This window comes from Crocodylus siamensis, chromosome 2 (genome assembly GCF_052110815.1).
Source record: "Crocodylus siamensis isolate JL-2025a chromosome 2, ASM5211081v1, whole genome shotgun sequence".
Lineage (NCBI taxonomy): Eukaryota > Metazoa > Chordata > Crocodylia > Crocodylidae > Crocodylus > Crocodylus siamensis.
The window spans coordinates 62,450,671-62,463,545 of NC_143396.1; the positions used below are offsets into that span (position 1 = coordinate 62,450,671).

Here is a 12,875-nt window from a genome sequence, read left to right on the forward strand (position 1 = left end):
CCTCAGCAAGTTTGCAGATGACATCAAGCTGGAGAGTGCAGTAGATACTCTGGAGAGTAAGGCAAGGATTCAGTGACCTAGACAAATTGTAGGATTGGACCGAAAGAAGTTTTATGAGGTTCAGTAAGGAGAAGTACAAAGTCCTGAACTTAGGACAGAACAATCCCCTACACCACTACAAGCTTGGGACCAACTGACTACGCAGCAGCTCTGTATAACAGGACCTGGAGGTTATAATGGAGAATAAGCTGAATATGAGTCAACAGTGTGCCCTTGTTGCCAAGAAGGCTCTTAACAGCATACCGGGCAGCACTAGTAGGAATGTTGCCAGCAAATTGAGGGACGTAATTATTCCCCTCTCTTCTGCACTGGTGAGGCCACATCTGGAGTACTGTGTCCAGTTTTGGGGCCCCCCACTATAGAAAGGATGTGGACAAGTTGGAGAGAGTCCAGCGGAGGGCAACAAAAATGGTTAGGGGGTTAGGACACATGACTTACAAGGAGAGGCTGAGGGAACTTGGCTTATTTAGTCTGCAGAAGAGAAGACTGAGGAGGGATTTGATTATCAGCCTTTAACTATTTAAAGGGTAGTTACAAGGTGGATGGAGCTTGACTGTTCTTAGTTGTGATGCAACAACCAGGAGCAAAAGTCTCAAGTTGCAACAAGGGAAATTTAGGTTGGCTGTTAGGAAAAAACTCACTAGGAGGGTGGTGAAGCACTGGAACAGGTTACCTAGGGAGGTGGTGGAAGCTCTGTTCTTGAAGGTTTTTAAGACTCAGTTGAACAAACCTGTGGCTGGAATGATCCTAGTTGGGGATGGTCCTGCTTTGACGAGTGGATTGGATTAGATGATCTGAGGTCCCATCCAACCCTAATTTTCTATGATCCCATACAGCTTCCACCTGTTCCTGTGTGTAGAAAATCCTTGTACACACTTGGCCAACCTGTAATGTCCATTTCGAAGGGGATATTTTTTTTCTTAACTCAGGGAATTCCTGATTCTGTTGAAGTCAATGGCATTATCATTTGGTCCTTGTAGTGATCAGGCAGCATAAATAATTAACTTTAGAATTTTTCTCCCTTTATTTAGTTTGTCATGCCCCTGCATTTTATTTCCCATTATGGTGCATTCTGAGGGAATAAATAGGACTTAGAGCAGGGTCTAACACTTTCTGCAGAAGTTGACTCTTTTTCATGCCTTTTTTCCTGCAGAAAGAAAGCTAATAAAAGGAAAAGGTAAAAACACCCTGTTCCAAATAAGGGGCCAAAGTTTTTGGTGGGTTTCATAGATTGTAAGGTCAGAAGGCATCTCAGAAGATTATCAGGTCCATCCCCCTGCACAAGCAGGAAAGACAACTGCGGTCAGGTGACCCCAGCAAGGTGTCTGTCTAGTCTCCTCTTAAAGATTTCCAGGATAGGCGATTGCACCACCTCCGGAGAGAGCTTATTACACAGTCTGAACACGCTGACTGTGAAGAAGTTTTTCCTAATATTGAGCCTGAATCTGTCTTCCAGGAGTTTGTGGGCATTACTCCTGGTTTTCCCCTCAGGTGCCCTGGTGAACAGTTGCTCGCTGAGCGCTTGATGTACTCCCCTAGTGTAGCAGTAAGCTGCTCCCAGGTCCCCTCTCAGCTGCCTTTTCTTCAGGGTGAAGAGTCTCAGATCCCTCAGCCTTTCCTTGTATGGTTTGCCATGTAAGACTGATCATATGGGTAGCTCTTCTTTGGACTTATGAACTTTTCCAAGTCCTTGTTAAAGTGCGGTGCCCAGAACTGGACGCAGTACTCCAGCTGCAGTCTCACCCGTGCTGAGTAAAGCAGAAGAATCTCCTCCTTGGTTTTGCTGGAGATGCATCGATTGATGCATGCCAGAGTATTATTTGTACAATGCTGTAGCCAGTAGGACTACTGGCTCATATTCATACTGTAGTCTATTTTTACCCTCAGGTCCCTTTCATTTGTGGTCCTAGTCAGTTTGGTGCTACCAAGCCTGTAGATGTGTTGGGGGTTGCTCATCCCGAGGTGGAGCACTTTGCATTTCTCAATGTTGAACTTCATCAGATTCTGATCTGCCCAGCTTGCTACCCTGTCTAGGTCCACCTGTGTCTGTAGCCTATCTTCAAGCATGACCACGCTTCTGCATAACTTTGTGTCGTCTGCGAACTTGGCCGGTAAGCATTTCGCCCCCACGTCCAAATCATTTATAAAGATGTTGAAAAGTACTGGATCAAGCACCGACCCCTGGGGGACACCACTGCTACTTCTTGCCAGAATGACACACATCCATTTACTATGACTCTCTGGGTCCTATCCTGCAGCCAGTTTCTCACCCACCTGACTGTCTTAGAGTTAAGCCCACAATCCTACAATTTTCTCACAAGGACATTATGGGATACTAGATCAAAGGCCTTTTTTAAGTCAAGGTATACTGTATTGACCTGCTTTTGTATCTGGGTGGCAAGTTACCTGGTCATAGAAGAAGATGAGGTTGGTAAGGAAAGACCTGCCCGTGACTAAGCTATGCTGGCTGTCATTCAGAATCTTACCTTCTGCAAGCTTATCGCAGATAGATTCCTTGGTGAACTTTTCTAGGATTTTCCCTAGGATGGAAGTTAGGCTGACTGACTTATAGTTACCCGGGTCCTCCCTCCTACCCTTCTAGTGGATGGGCACGACACTGACCCTCTTCCAGTCCTCCGGGACTTTTCCAGAGCACCACGAGTTGTGGAAGAGTTTCACCAGGGGTTCTGCAATGACTTAGGCCAGTTCCTTCAGCACTCTCAGATGAAGATCATCCAGTCACAAATTATCCAATGTCACATACCTCTACTCCCGGCCTGTGCCACTTCCACCCCTTCCCTACTTGATCTGCTCTGCTTGCTGCTCCCAGCCCTATACTCCCCTATACTTTGCTTTCTGCTCCATCCTCCATCTGCTACATGCCACATACTGAGGCTGCCTGTGCCAGAGGTTGGTTATCCCTCTTCTAAATCATAAGTCTTTGGAATATCCTAAAATTATATTACAAAGTTAAGCGAGCAAGTGCCTCCAATGCAGTAATATGAAATAACATCCTGTGGAGCTTAAGTATTTATTTCTGAAGTATTTTGTATGAGACTAGTATAATGCCACAATACATACATTACAACATAAACAACAGAGGCCAAACCAAAATTCCAGGGCCTGAAAGGTATGCAACTGGGAACTGCTCAGTAATGACTGGTGTCTAAAATACCAATATTTTAATTTTAAAGGGTGTTACAACAGTTTGTTGAGTGACAGGAAGATAGCGTTTTCATTTTGCATCTATTTCTAGGCATACCTAATTGCACACAATAATAACAGAATGAACGACTTCACATTTTAACTTATTGACAATATTGCAGCAATCAAACTCATTCTTTTATATTTAGGCAGAATGTATTTGACCTGTTTTCGCTGTTAGCTGTATACGGCACATATTTATTTTCTTAAAGAAAACCCATTCAAAATCTCCTTTAATATAATTTTTACAGGCTATGTCCAAAATATTAAATACACTTTTCAAAATTACAATTAAAATTGGGACATTATTTTATTAAAAAAGCATAACCTTTAAAAATGCACAGAGCTAAATTCTCAGCTAAGTATAAATAGTTATCCCTTCACTGACCTCAGTTGAGCCCCAAGCTTTTGTTCAAAGTGAAGATCTGGGTTGTCCAATATAACGCTAAAATAAATCCTTCCATAAGGATTCAAATCCATATTCCAAATATGGCAGCTCCCCTATGAGAATATTATCAGTGCTGGAGTTTATCTGTTCCCTTTACCCAAACAGTTTCTTAGAATGGAAAGAAAAAGTTCTATCTAGCAAAAGCAAACTACAATTAATAGTAATTTCTTAACAAACTTCCAAATTTAGGGACAGATATGTAATTTAACTATAAAAATTCTTTAACAGATTAACAAGAAATATAACTGAAGTAAACTTATCTACCATGTTATGATCAATGGTAGTTCAATCCAAAGTTTCTTCAAGAAGATGAGATGAGATGTAAATAAATTATATTGTAAAATAGCTGAACAATATGTGGTGTAATATAAAAGCACATAGTAATTCTAAAAATCATAACTCAATGTGTGTAGCATTTTTTTTCCTATTTCAGTCAACAAAATTAATTTCTCATTTTCATCCATTTCTTACGAAGTTCTAGTCAGTGTCATTTAGTGCAAGGACATAATGAAAAATTGCATGCTGTATTTTTGGATTGTAAAATACTGTCAGGCGGTGGGGGCCAACCTTTTTGGCAGGTGCGCCACAAATTAACTCTGCATCCACCCCAACTGCCACTCCCCCCTTCCCATGCCCAATCTGCTGCTCTGCTTCCTTTCCTGTACTCCCTGCCTTATCTGCTACTTCACTTTCTTCTCCCTCTAGTCTGCCATGTGCTGTGCACAGAGGCTGCCTGTCCTGCTTGTGGCACCCATGCTTCAGGTTGGTCTGAAGCCTATTACCTTCCCCACTGTAAGGGAAAGGAAATAGGCAAATAAAAATGTGTTTTCACATTTGGGATCACATGCTGGGATTTAGAAAGGAATTCTTCGTAAAGCCTAAACTTTGGGTATAAAATGTATCTGAAAATCCTTAGTTTCAAAAGTCATCTAGGCCCAAATCTTCTGAGCTAGCTGGATACCTAACTCTTATTGAAAATCACTGGGTGTTAGGCATCTAATTAGTTCTGATACTTTTTTTTTACCCCAGGTCTCATTAAGTCAGTAGGACTTGGGTGCTCTTGAAAAATTTTACATTTGCTTTTTAAAAGCAGGTAAGATTACACATTTGTACCTGCTTCCCAAGGATTTATCAAGAAGTATAATTTAAATAAAGAAAACAAAATAGAAATGAAAAGGAATTAGTGACATTCATCATGCTTTATGAAAAAGATTGTGCGTTTATATTTATATTCTTCCAGTTTTCCTCGCAGAAACTTTTGCTCACAAGTGTGCCAAAACTGAGAACTTTCCTAGTTCAGTAACTCTACGTGCTCATGGGCTAGTGCCCCTGATTGTAATAGGATCCAGTCCCTGCTTAGCTGATCTTATTCATTTGGTTTCAAGTTTACCTTTACTTTGCCCCAGTAGGTTTTCATAGGAAAATGTTTAAAACAATTATTAATGTGAACACATCAAAGAAAAAAAAGTGAATAATTAAAAAAAATGCACACAAACTCCCTGAAGGCAAAAATACTCAAGACTACAAATGTGGATAACTCACTAGTACTTATAACATTGATTTCTCTCTGGCCCTTTTCATAGGAACACACTTTACCAAGAGTCTTGGAAAAGAAGCAATCATGGAAATTAAAAAAAATAGCATTTTTTAAATAAAAATAAAAGAATAATTCTGTATGGCTTTTAAAGTTAAAAGATGCAACCACAAGTGGCTTAAATGAATGAATGTTCGTAATAGCAGAGATTTACCTTTCTTGATTAACTATGATAAGACAATAGTGATATGTGCTTGTTCTGCCTTTACACACACTATTGCATGGCTCCCTTTCTTTGGATTTCTTTAGAAGTTCAGAGATGGCCCCAATTCTTCCTCTGATGAAAAGTCATTTCAGGCGGTGAGAAACACAGCTTCATCTGAATCTGGATCCTTGCCACTGTCTTCACTGGGCAGGCAACTGCCACTTGGCGACCGGCAGTTTAAGTCCTCCACACCTGATTCCTGATCACTGGTGGCTGAGAGATCAGGATCAGAGCTTTTCAGGTTGTCCTGTGTCAGAATCAGGGCTGAGTCTTCTTCATCCCCTTGAGAGGGGCTCCGGGATGGGAATGACTTCAGATTGTTACTGTACTCCTGGGGAGTATTAGCTATGCTGTTGTTAGAAGCAGAGAGCCGTAGTGCTTTGTTCCGGTCTTGTTGCATATTCTTTACTTTATTATTATTTCCCTGCACTTTTTTAAGATTTGATAGTCTCTGAAAGAAGAGAGACAATGTGAGTTATGAGCAGAATTGGGCTGTATTGTGCCTTGGGCACTGTATAAAAATTTAGGTTTAAAATTAATATAAGCCCTTTGCAACCCTATTTATCTGACAATTCTCCCACTTACTTCAGTGGGGTTACATAGAGCATAAATAAAATTGGTGTCTATGCTTTGCAGGCTGTAGAAGTATATGAAACGCCTATCAAGGCTATATGGTGGTATGGGCAAGGACAAAGGCAAATGTTCATTCTAAAAAGACAAAGATATCAAAAGGAAAATAAAATGCTCCTTGACATCAATGGAAGCAGGAAGGATGCTTGGGCTGAGGCTCCATCTGTGATTGAAGAGTGCATAGCAGACAGGGGATGCTATCACACCCTAAACCAGTGATTCTCTACCAGGCTGCCACAGCACCCTGAGGTGCTTTGAGAGTCTTTCAAGGATGCTGTGGGGTGCCACACAATGTTAGCACTGTTAAGTATGCCAAAGAGTGAAAATGAAGAGCTGGCATTTTCCACGGGGTGCCTTGAATGTATTGAGGGGTTCCTTGAGTCCATCAAGGGCTGTGTCGAGTCAAAAAAGGTTGAAAACCTCTGCTCTATACATATCTAGCAACATTTTTTTGGTTATTTCTTAGGTTTAAGCCTGGGATAATGAGACCAAGTGTCTCTTACCTCTTCTAAGACTTCCAATTCCTCTTCCAACTGCTGAGTTTCTTCTTTCACTGCCATCAGATAATCTGTAACTGACTGCCGCGGATGCATTCCTTTCTCAAAGCGATTATACATCCCACTCCAGAACCTGAGAATCAATAGCAGGGGCTCAGCAACTTCATAAACCTTGTGAGGAAATCACAGCCTTATGCAAAACACAGACCTTTGCAGTCTTAGACATATATGTGCAACAAACACACTATCATGTTCATTTAAGTACAGACTCTCTCCCTCTAGTTTTTCAAGTACTGTATATTACTTATGGCTAACATAATAAAAAGATTCATAACAGTGTAAATCTGTAGACTAAAAATTATAAAATAATAATTATTCATTTTGTGTCAGTTTTACAAAAGGTCCAGATACTTTTAACTTAAATCAGGGCTAAGCAGCAGACAGCTTGTGGAGCTACTGGATCCAGCCCACAGAGCCAGTGGGCTTTGCCTGTGCCTGTGCAAGGGCCAGGCGACAAGCAGCTGAGTAGCTAGATGCTGCATCCATACTGCTGCTTCCTTTAGCTCCCCACTCCCTGGCTACAACACAGGTGCAGCTTCTAGCCGGTGGGGGGCTGTGCTGCAGCTGGGAGGTAGAAGAGAGGGTGCCATGGGGAAGATGCAGCTTCCAGCTGCCCAACCCCAGTGGAGCTCCCTGGAAGCTGAGCCTGTGTTATAGCCAGACTTGGATGGGCTTGGGGAAGTAGTGGTGATGCAAGTGTGCTACAGGCAAAGGTCCTCACTACTGACATGCCATTGAAGCCACTTTGGTCCAGTCTGAACTAGAGTTGGGTTATTCCAGCTTGCAGCTTTTTAAAGGTTGCCAGCCCTCTAACTTAGACCAACACAACTGTACCTTTACTTGTTCTGAATGCAGAAATACCTCTAATTAGATTTTTTAAAAGGCTCTTAGCTGATTGTATTTACTCTCCACAGGAATATATGTCTGGTCACAATAAATGCATAATTTAAGTTGAATTATGTAATTGTTCTGTATCTAAGGAAGTGGTAGCTCCAGCACAATACAGGCTAAAGCAATCTTTCCAATATTGTCCAATGTTCAACCTATCTCCCATAAATTCCCACTGACCTGGCCTTACTGAGATTTTCCTGTCTCATGCAAGGAAAGGATCAGCCTCTTCCCTCCCAATTTTTACTTGTCTTGCCAGGAATGTCATTTTCAAGTTTTGGTGTTTTCAAAAATCACATTTAGAATAAAAGTGTTAATAGGATGGGTCACAGGAACATAGAATCATAGAAGTCGGGTCGGAAGGGACCTTGTAAATCTTCAAGTCCGACCCCCCGCCTGGGCGGGAGAAAAACTGGACTCAAATGAGTACAGCCAGGCAGGCATCAAGCCTCTTCTTAAAGATCCCCAGGGTAGGAGCCAGCACCACTTCCCTTGGAAGTTGGTTCCAGCTCCTAGCCACCCTAACTATGAAGTAGTTTTTGTGGATGTCTAATCTAAATCTACTCTCCAATAACTTGTGTCCATTATTCCTTGTCATGCCAGGGGGTGCTAGGGGAAACCAGTGTCTCCCCCAAACCCTTCTGGTCCTCCCTAGTGAGTTTATAGACAGTCACCAGGTCCCCCCTCAGTCTTCTCTTGTGAAGGCTGAACAGTCTTTCACTGTAGGGTCTCCCCTGTTGTCCACGGATCATGCAGGTGGCCCTCCTCTGGACCCTCTCAATGTTGTCCACATCCCTCCTGAAGTGGGGCGCACAGAACTGGACACAGTACTCCAGCTGTGGCCTGACCAGCATCGCATAGAGGGGGAGGATCACCTCCCTGGCTCTACTTGAGATGCACCTGTGGATGCACGACAAAGTCCGGTTAGCCCTGCCAACCGTGACCTCCCATTGTCGGCCCATGTTCATCTTGGAGTCAATAATGACTCCAAGATCCCTTTCTGTCTCCGTGCTCTCAGGAAGGGAGTTTCCCATTCTATAAGTGTGCTGCTGGTCTCTACTGCCTAAGTGCAGCACCCTGCACTTGTCAGTGTTGAAACGCATCCTGTTTATGTTAGCCCACTCCTGTTAACCTATCCAGATCTTGCTGCAATCTTTCCCTCCCTACTAACGTGCTCACCTCACCCCAAATTTTGGTATCATCAGCGAATTTAAACAGGTTGCATTTCACCCCGTCGTCCAAATCGCTGATGAAGAAATTGAACAGCACAGGCCCAAGGACCGAGCCCTGGGGGACTCTGCTGCCAACTTCCCCCCAGGTTGAATATAACCCGTCCACCACCACTCTCTGAGTACGACCCTTGAGCCAATCTGCAATCCATCTGACTGTGTAGGCATCAGTGCCACAGTCACCTAGTTTTTTAATGAGGATGGGGTGGGAAATGGTGTCAAAGGCCTTGCTGAAGTCTAGAAAGACTACGTCCACGGCGACACCTGCATCCATTGCCTTTGTGACCTGATCATAAAAGGCAATCAGGTTGGTCTGACAGGTTGGTCAAAAGTATATCCAGAATGGTTAGGTTGTATTCTGCTGGTTATGCTGTGAAGTGCTTTATAAGGAAGCTAAAATCAATGAAGTTGTTCCCACTTACTCTTCTTCTAAAATTGGTCTTAAACATTAAACATATGCTAGCATGATTAAAGCTATATGTTTTCATGAGGCATTCTATGTAGTGCCCTACAGACTAAAGGGACCTGTCACATTCATTACTCAGGTATAACAGGGCCTTTTTTATTATTTCTTCTCAGGTTGCCACTGTATAAATCACAGGACTTGATCATGAGAGATGCAGAGCATGGCAACTTTCACTGAAGCCCCAGGGGGCCCAATCGTGCTCCTCACAAGGTCTGAAACTTTCAAGATCAATCCACAGACCTTCATTCAGGAAACTAGTTGGGTACATGCCTACAGTTTAGTTAAGTAATTAGTGTAGACACGGCACTGTACTAGAACAGTTCTCTTGCTTCCAGGATTGGACTTAGCTTAGTTAAATGCCATGTGAATATACTGTAGGGTGCTTAAAGTTAAGAACATGCTTATGTGATTTCCTTGAGTAGGTCTGAATTCAAGCCCACAATAAATGTCTTCCGGAAGCAGAGCCTCAAGAGAGTCCCAATTGTGAAATCTCTGCAGTACTCAGGTATTACTAATCTGCAGACCTCATTGCAATTCAGTTAAAACAAGAAACAAAAAATGACCAGGACCAAAAAAACCCAAACCCCTTAGGACTCAGTTTCTTTCTACTTACTCCAGAGTCAGGCTGCCTGTCTGTCTGCTCTCACACGACTTGATGTTGTGTGTCTTAGTTCAAATAACAGTTCCCATTCATGTGCAAATGAAAAATCAGTTTCAAATCATAAGCATATTTGGAGAGCTTAGATAGTAGTACTCGTCCCTTGTTTTCCAGTTCTCCTTGAACCATGGCCAGAGCCTGCCTTTACATACCTAAGGAGCTCAGCAGACAGGTTAAGTAACAGTCAGGCTTGTATTCAGCATTCAGCTGTCTAGCCAAGTGGCTGGCAGAGCTGTTAGGAGATTTTGCAGACTAAGTGGTTTATTTTTTTCCCAATGCTATAGTATTTCAGTCACACGCTCCCCCTATATTTATTAATGTGGAAGATTTAATCCTATAAATCCTTAAGGACACAAATAGTCCCAAAGCTGATGTGATTACTCACATGAGGGGGAAGCTACTCTGTATAATATCACATGTCAATGAAGGTGGCAAAAGAGTCTGTCTTACTTGCGTATTAATTTAGCATTTATTTGAATGTGTGTCAATTAAACCCTAAGACTAAAACCCTTTCTTCACCTCTGATGTGGACTGATTCTGGGTACCAAGCATACCTTAAAAAAAAACAGAAATCAGTACCAGAGAGACTAGAATAGAATTGAAAGAGCCCAGTGAAACAAGTGACTAACCACATAATTGGGATATAAACACAGCACAACCTTAGACATAAGCTTCTTTTGGGACTAATCTGGTGTTGTGAAACATTGTAGAGGCCCTGTCTGGAATTACACCTTTCCACTGTCTTCCTTCCCATTAAATTAATCAATATCCTAGACTGTAAGATGAGTGGTGGCATTTTGTCCTAATAAATCCTGCTAGCAGCATCTTGTTCACAGTGACAGTCAGGAAAGGAACTCACTTACTTATACAAGAAGTTGCATGGGGCTGTCTGTGGGTGGAGAGTCCCCTGGGTTTGACTGTGGTCTGCTCTGTACAGGGGATTCATGTAATCCACTCGATTCTTCCACAAATGAGCCCAAAGTGAGTATGTTCGTTCTTGAATTCTGGGAAATAATTTAAAGGAAGAATGTATAACTGCTCTTCAGCTGGGGGGTGCGGCACAGAGATCAGGGAAAATATTCTAGTGCTCTTTGCTACCTACTAGAAAGTAGCTTTACAGAAAACAACTTTCCTTCATTCAATGTAAAGGATGAAATCCATTGCACCACCATAAAGCCAGAGTAGTTGACATGTAGAAGCAAGTGGGTTAGACATATAAAATGCAATCTTCATTTCCAGGTACATTAGCATGGCTTCTGGTGGATGGAATAGCAGCAACAAACCCTCTGTATTAATTCTGTGGTGTTGAGGCCACTGACTGCATGGTAATGGACCTCATGGTTCCTCCTATGTGCCAGCCCATGTAACCCTCACTGCAAGACCTTGTTGGGCTACGTGGGACTGATATGCAGATGTTTCTATGTGGCCCCCCTCCCCGCACCACCTCTGGCTTCTCCTTCACTAATTAAGCCTTTCCAATACAGCTGCTACTCAAGGCTTCTAAATGAATCCTTGCTCCATGAACACATTTCAGCCCCATGAAAATGTACTGACCACTGAAGCTGGCACCAGATGACACAGCCACACAGAGAGCAGTGGCACTAAAATCAGTAATGCTGGCCTTTCTTTTACAGAAGGAATGACTAGTTTTTGGCAGAAACCTCATCCCCCATTTGGTTATAAGGAGAGGCTCAATGCGACTCTCTTCTGTGGTGTTGGAGTGGTAATTGCACCTTTGAGGGTTTTTTAGTTTATGTGGATAACATCTGAAATTGAAACCATTGTGGGCTGCCAGGGCTACAACCCACCTGGAACAGGAACGCAGGTGTTGTATCAGTGCACAATTTGTTATTTGCAAGACTGCAACTCTGGATGGTTTTCTTCCTCATGGCAGGACTAGATTTTCTTGTTAGAGGTAGAATCAGTGTGCAAGCAACTGAGTCTCCAGCCTTGCAGGGCTCCAAACCTTTTCCTGCAAACTAGCTGTCAACCTGCCTGATCACCATGCATTACAGTTCTTGTTGGTAAACTGGGATGACAGGCATGTTGATTCTGCTGATGTGACTTCAGGTCTCTGGCATCCTCTGGCCATCTCATGTCAAGATACATGAGTCTCTCATTCAGTAGATCTTGGCATGGAAGGATTTGTGAGGGCTTTCAGTTTGAGTAGGCTAGGTCCTAACCAGGTCTAGACTTGGACAGCTCTAACACTGTGACAACTATTACACTTGTAGCACAACAAAAGCCCTTGTAGTGCTGTGAAATGTGAGCATGCAGGTGTCTAAGTGGTCTGTAGTGCTACAAACATGGCCCAAGTGCTACAGAAAAGTACCTGTTTGAAATCAGAACTTCTCAGTGGGGCTACGTTGTCCTATATAATGTCTGTTTAGTCCGATGTAATCTTACAGAGATCTCTAGTACTCCCAGAATCCTACAATGCTTTGCTATCCCTGCTTCCCTCCTCCAGCAGGGCACCCACCCACAGTGAGCTGCCAGAATCATGCTGGCACCCTGCTGCCAATGGGAATATCAGCAAGAGTCAGTGCCCCCAAGGCACTGCCACCACTGTCGCCAGTGCACAAGTTGTTGCCTGTGCTCTCGCAGCAGCAGCAGCACTGGCAGGAACAGGTACTGCCACCCCAAGCTAGGGGGCTGTCTTTGACAGCCACTGCTCCAGGACCAGATCCAGTGCCAGGAGTCAGTCCTCTCCCCTGCTGGGAGCTCCCAGCATGCTCTCTTCCCTCTGTGGGTGGCTATCTTTGACAACTGTTACCACAGCCTGGGACAGGGCAGCACCTATGGAGGTCAAGCATAATCTCCAGCTACCCCCAGAGGTGGCAGGGGTGAAGACAGCATGACCCATCACCCCCACCAATGGCCAGGAGTGCCTTTGTGCCAATACTTCCTCCAGCTGATATCCTTGTGGAGACAGCCCC

The 12,875-nt window shown here is 43.3% G+C and overlaps 1 protein-coding gene across 1 annotated transcript in view; it reads right to left on the bottom strand.

Moving 5' to 3' along the window:
- Positions 1–2,123: 2,123 nt before the first annotated feature.
- Positions 2,124–12,875, bottom strand: part of MTMR7 (myotubularin related protein 7) — an 89,180-nt gene continuing 78,428 nt past the window's right edge. Inside the window, exons 12-14 of the mRNA XM_090036010.1 lie at positions 10,803–10,943; positions 6,645–6,771; positions 2,124–5,962 (exon numbers count right to left, since the gene is read on the bottom strand). Coding sequence (XP_089892136.1) covers positions 5,600–5,962; positions 6,645–6,771; positions 10,803–10,943 — 631 coding nt within the window. The 3' untranslated portion in view covers positions 2,124–5,599. The remainder of the gene's footprint in view (positions 5,963–6,644; positions 6,772–10,802; positions 10,944–12,875) is intronic.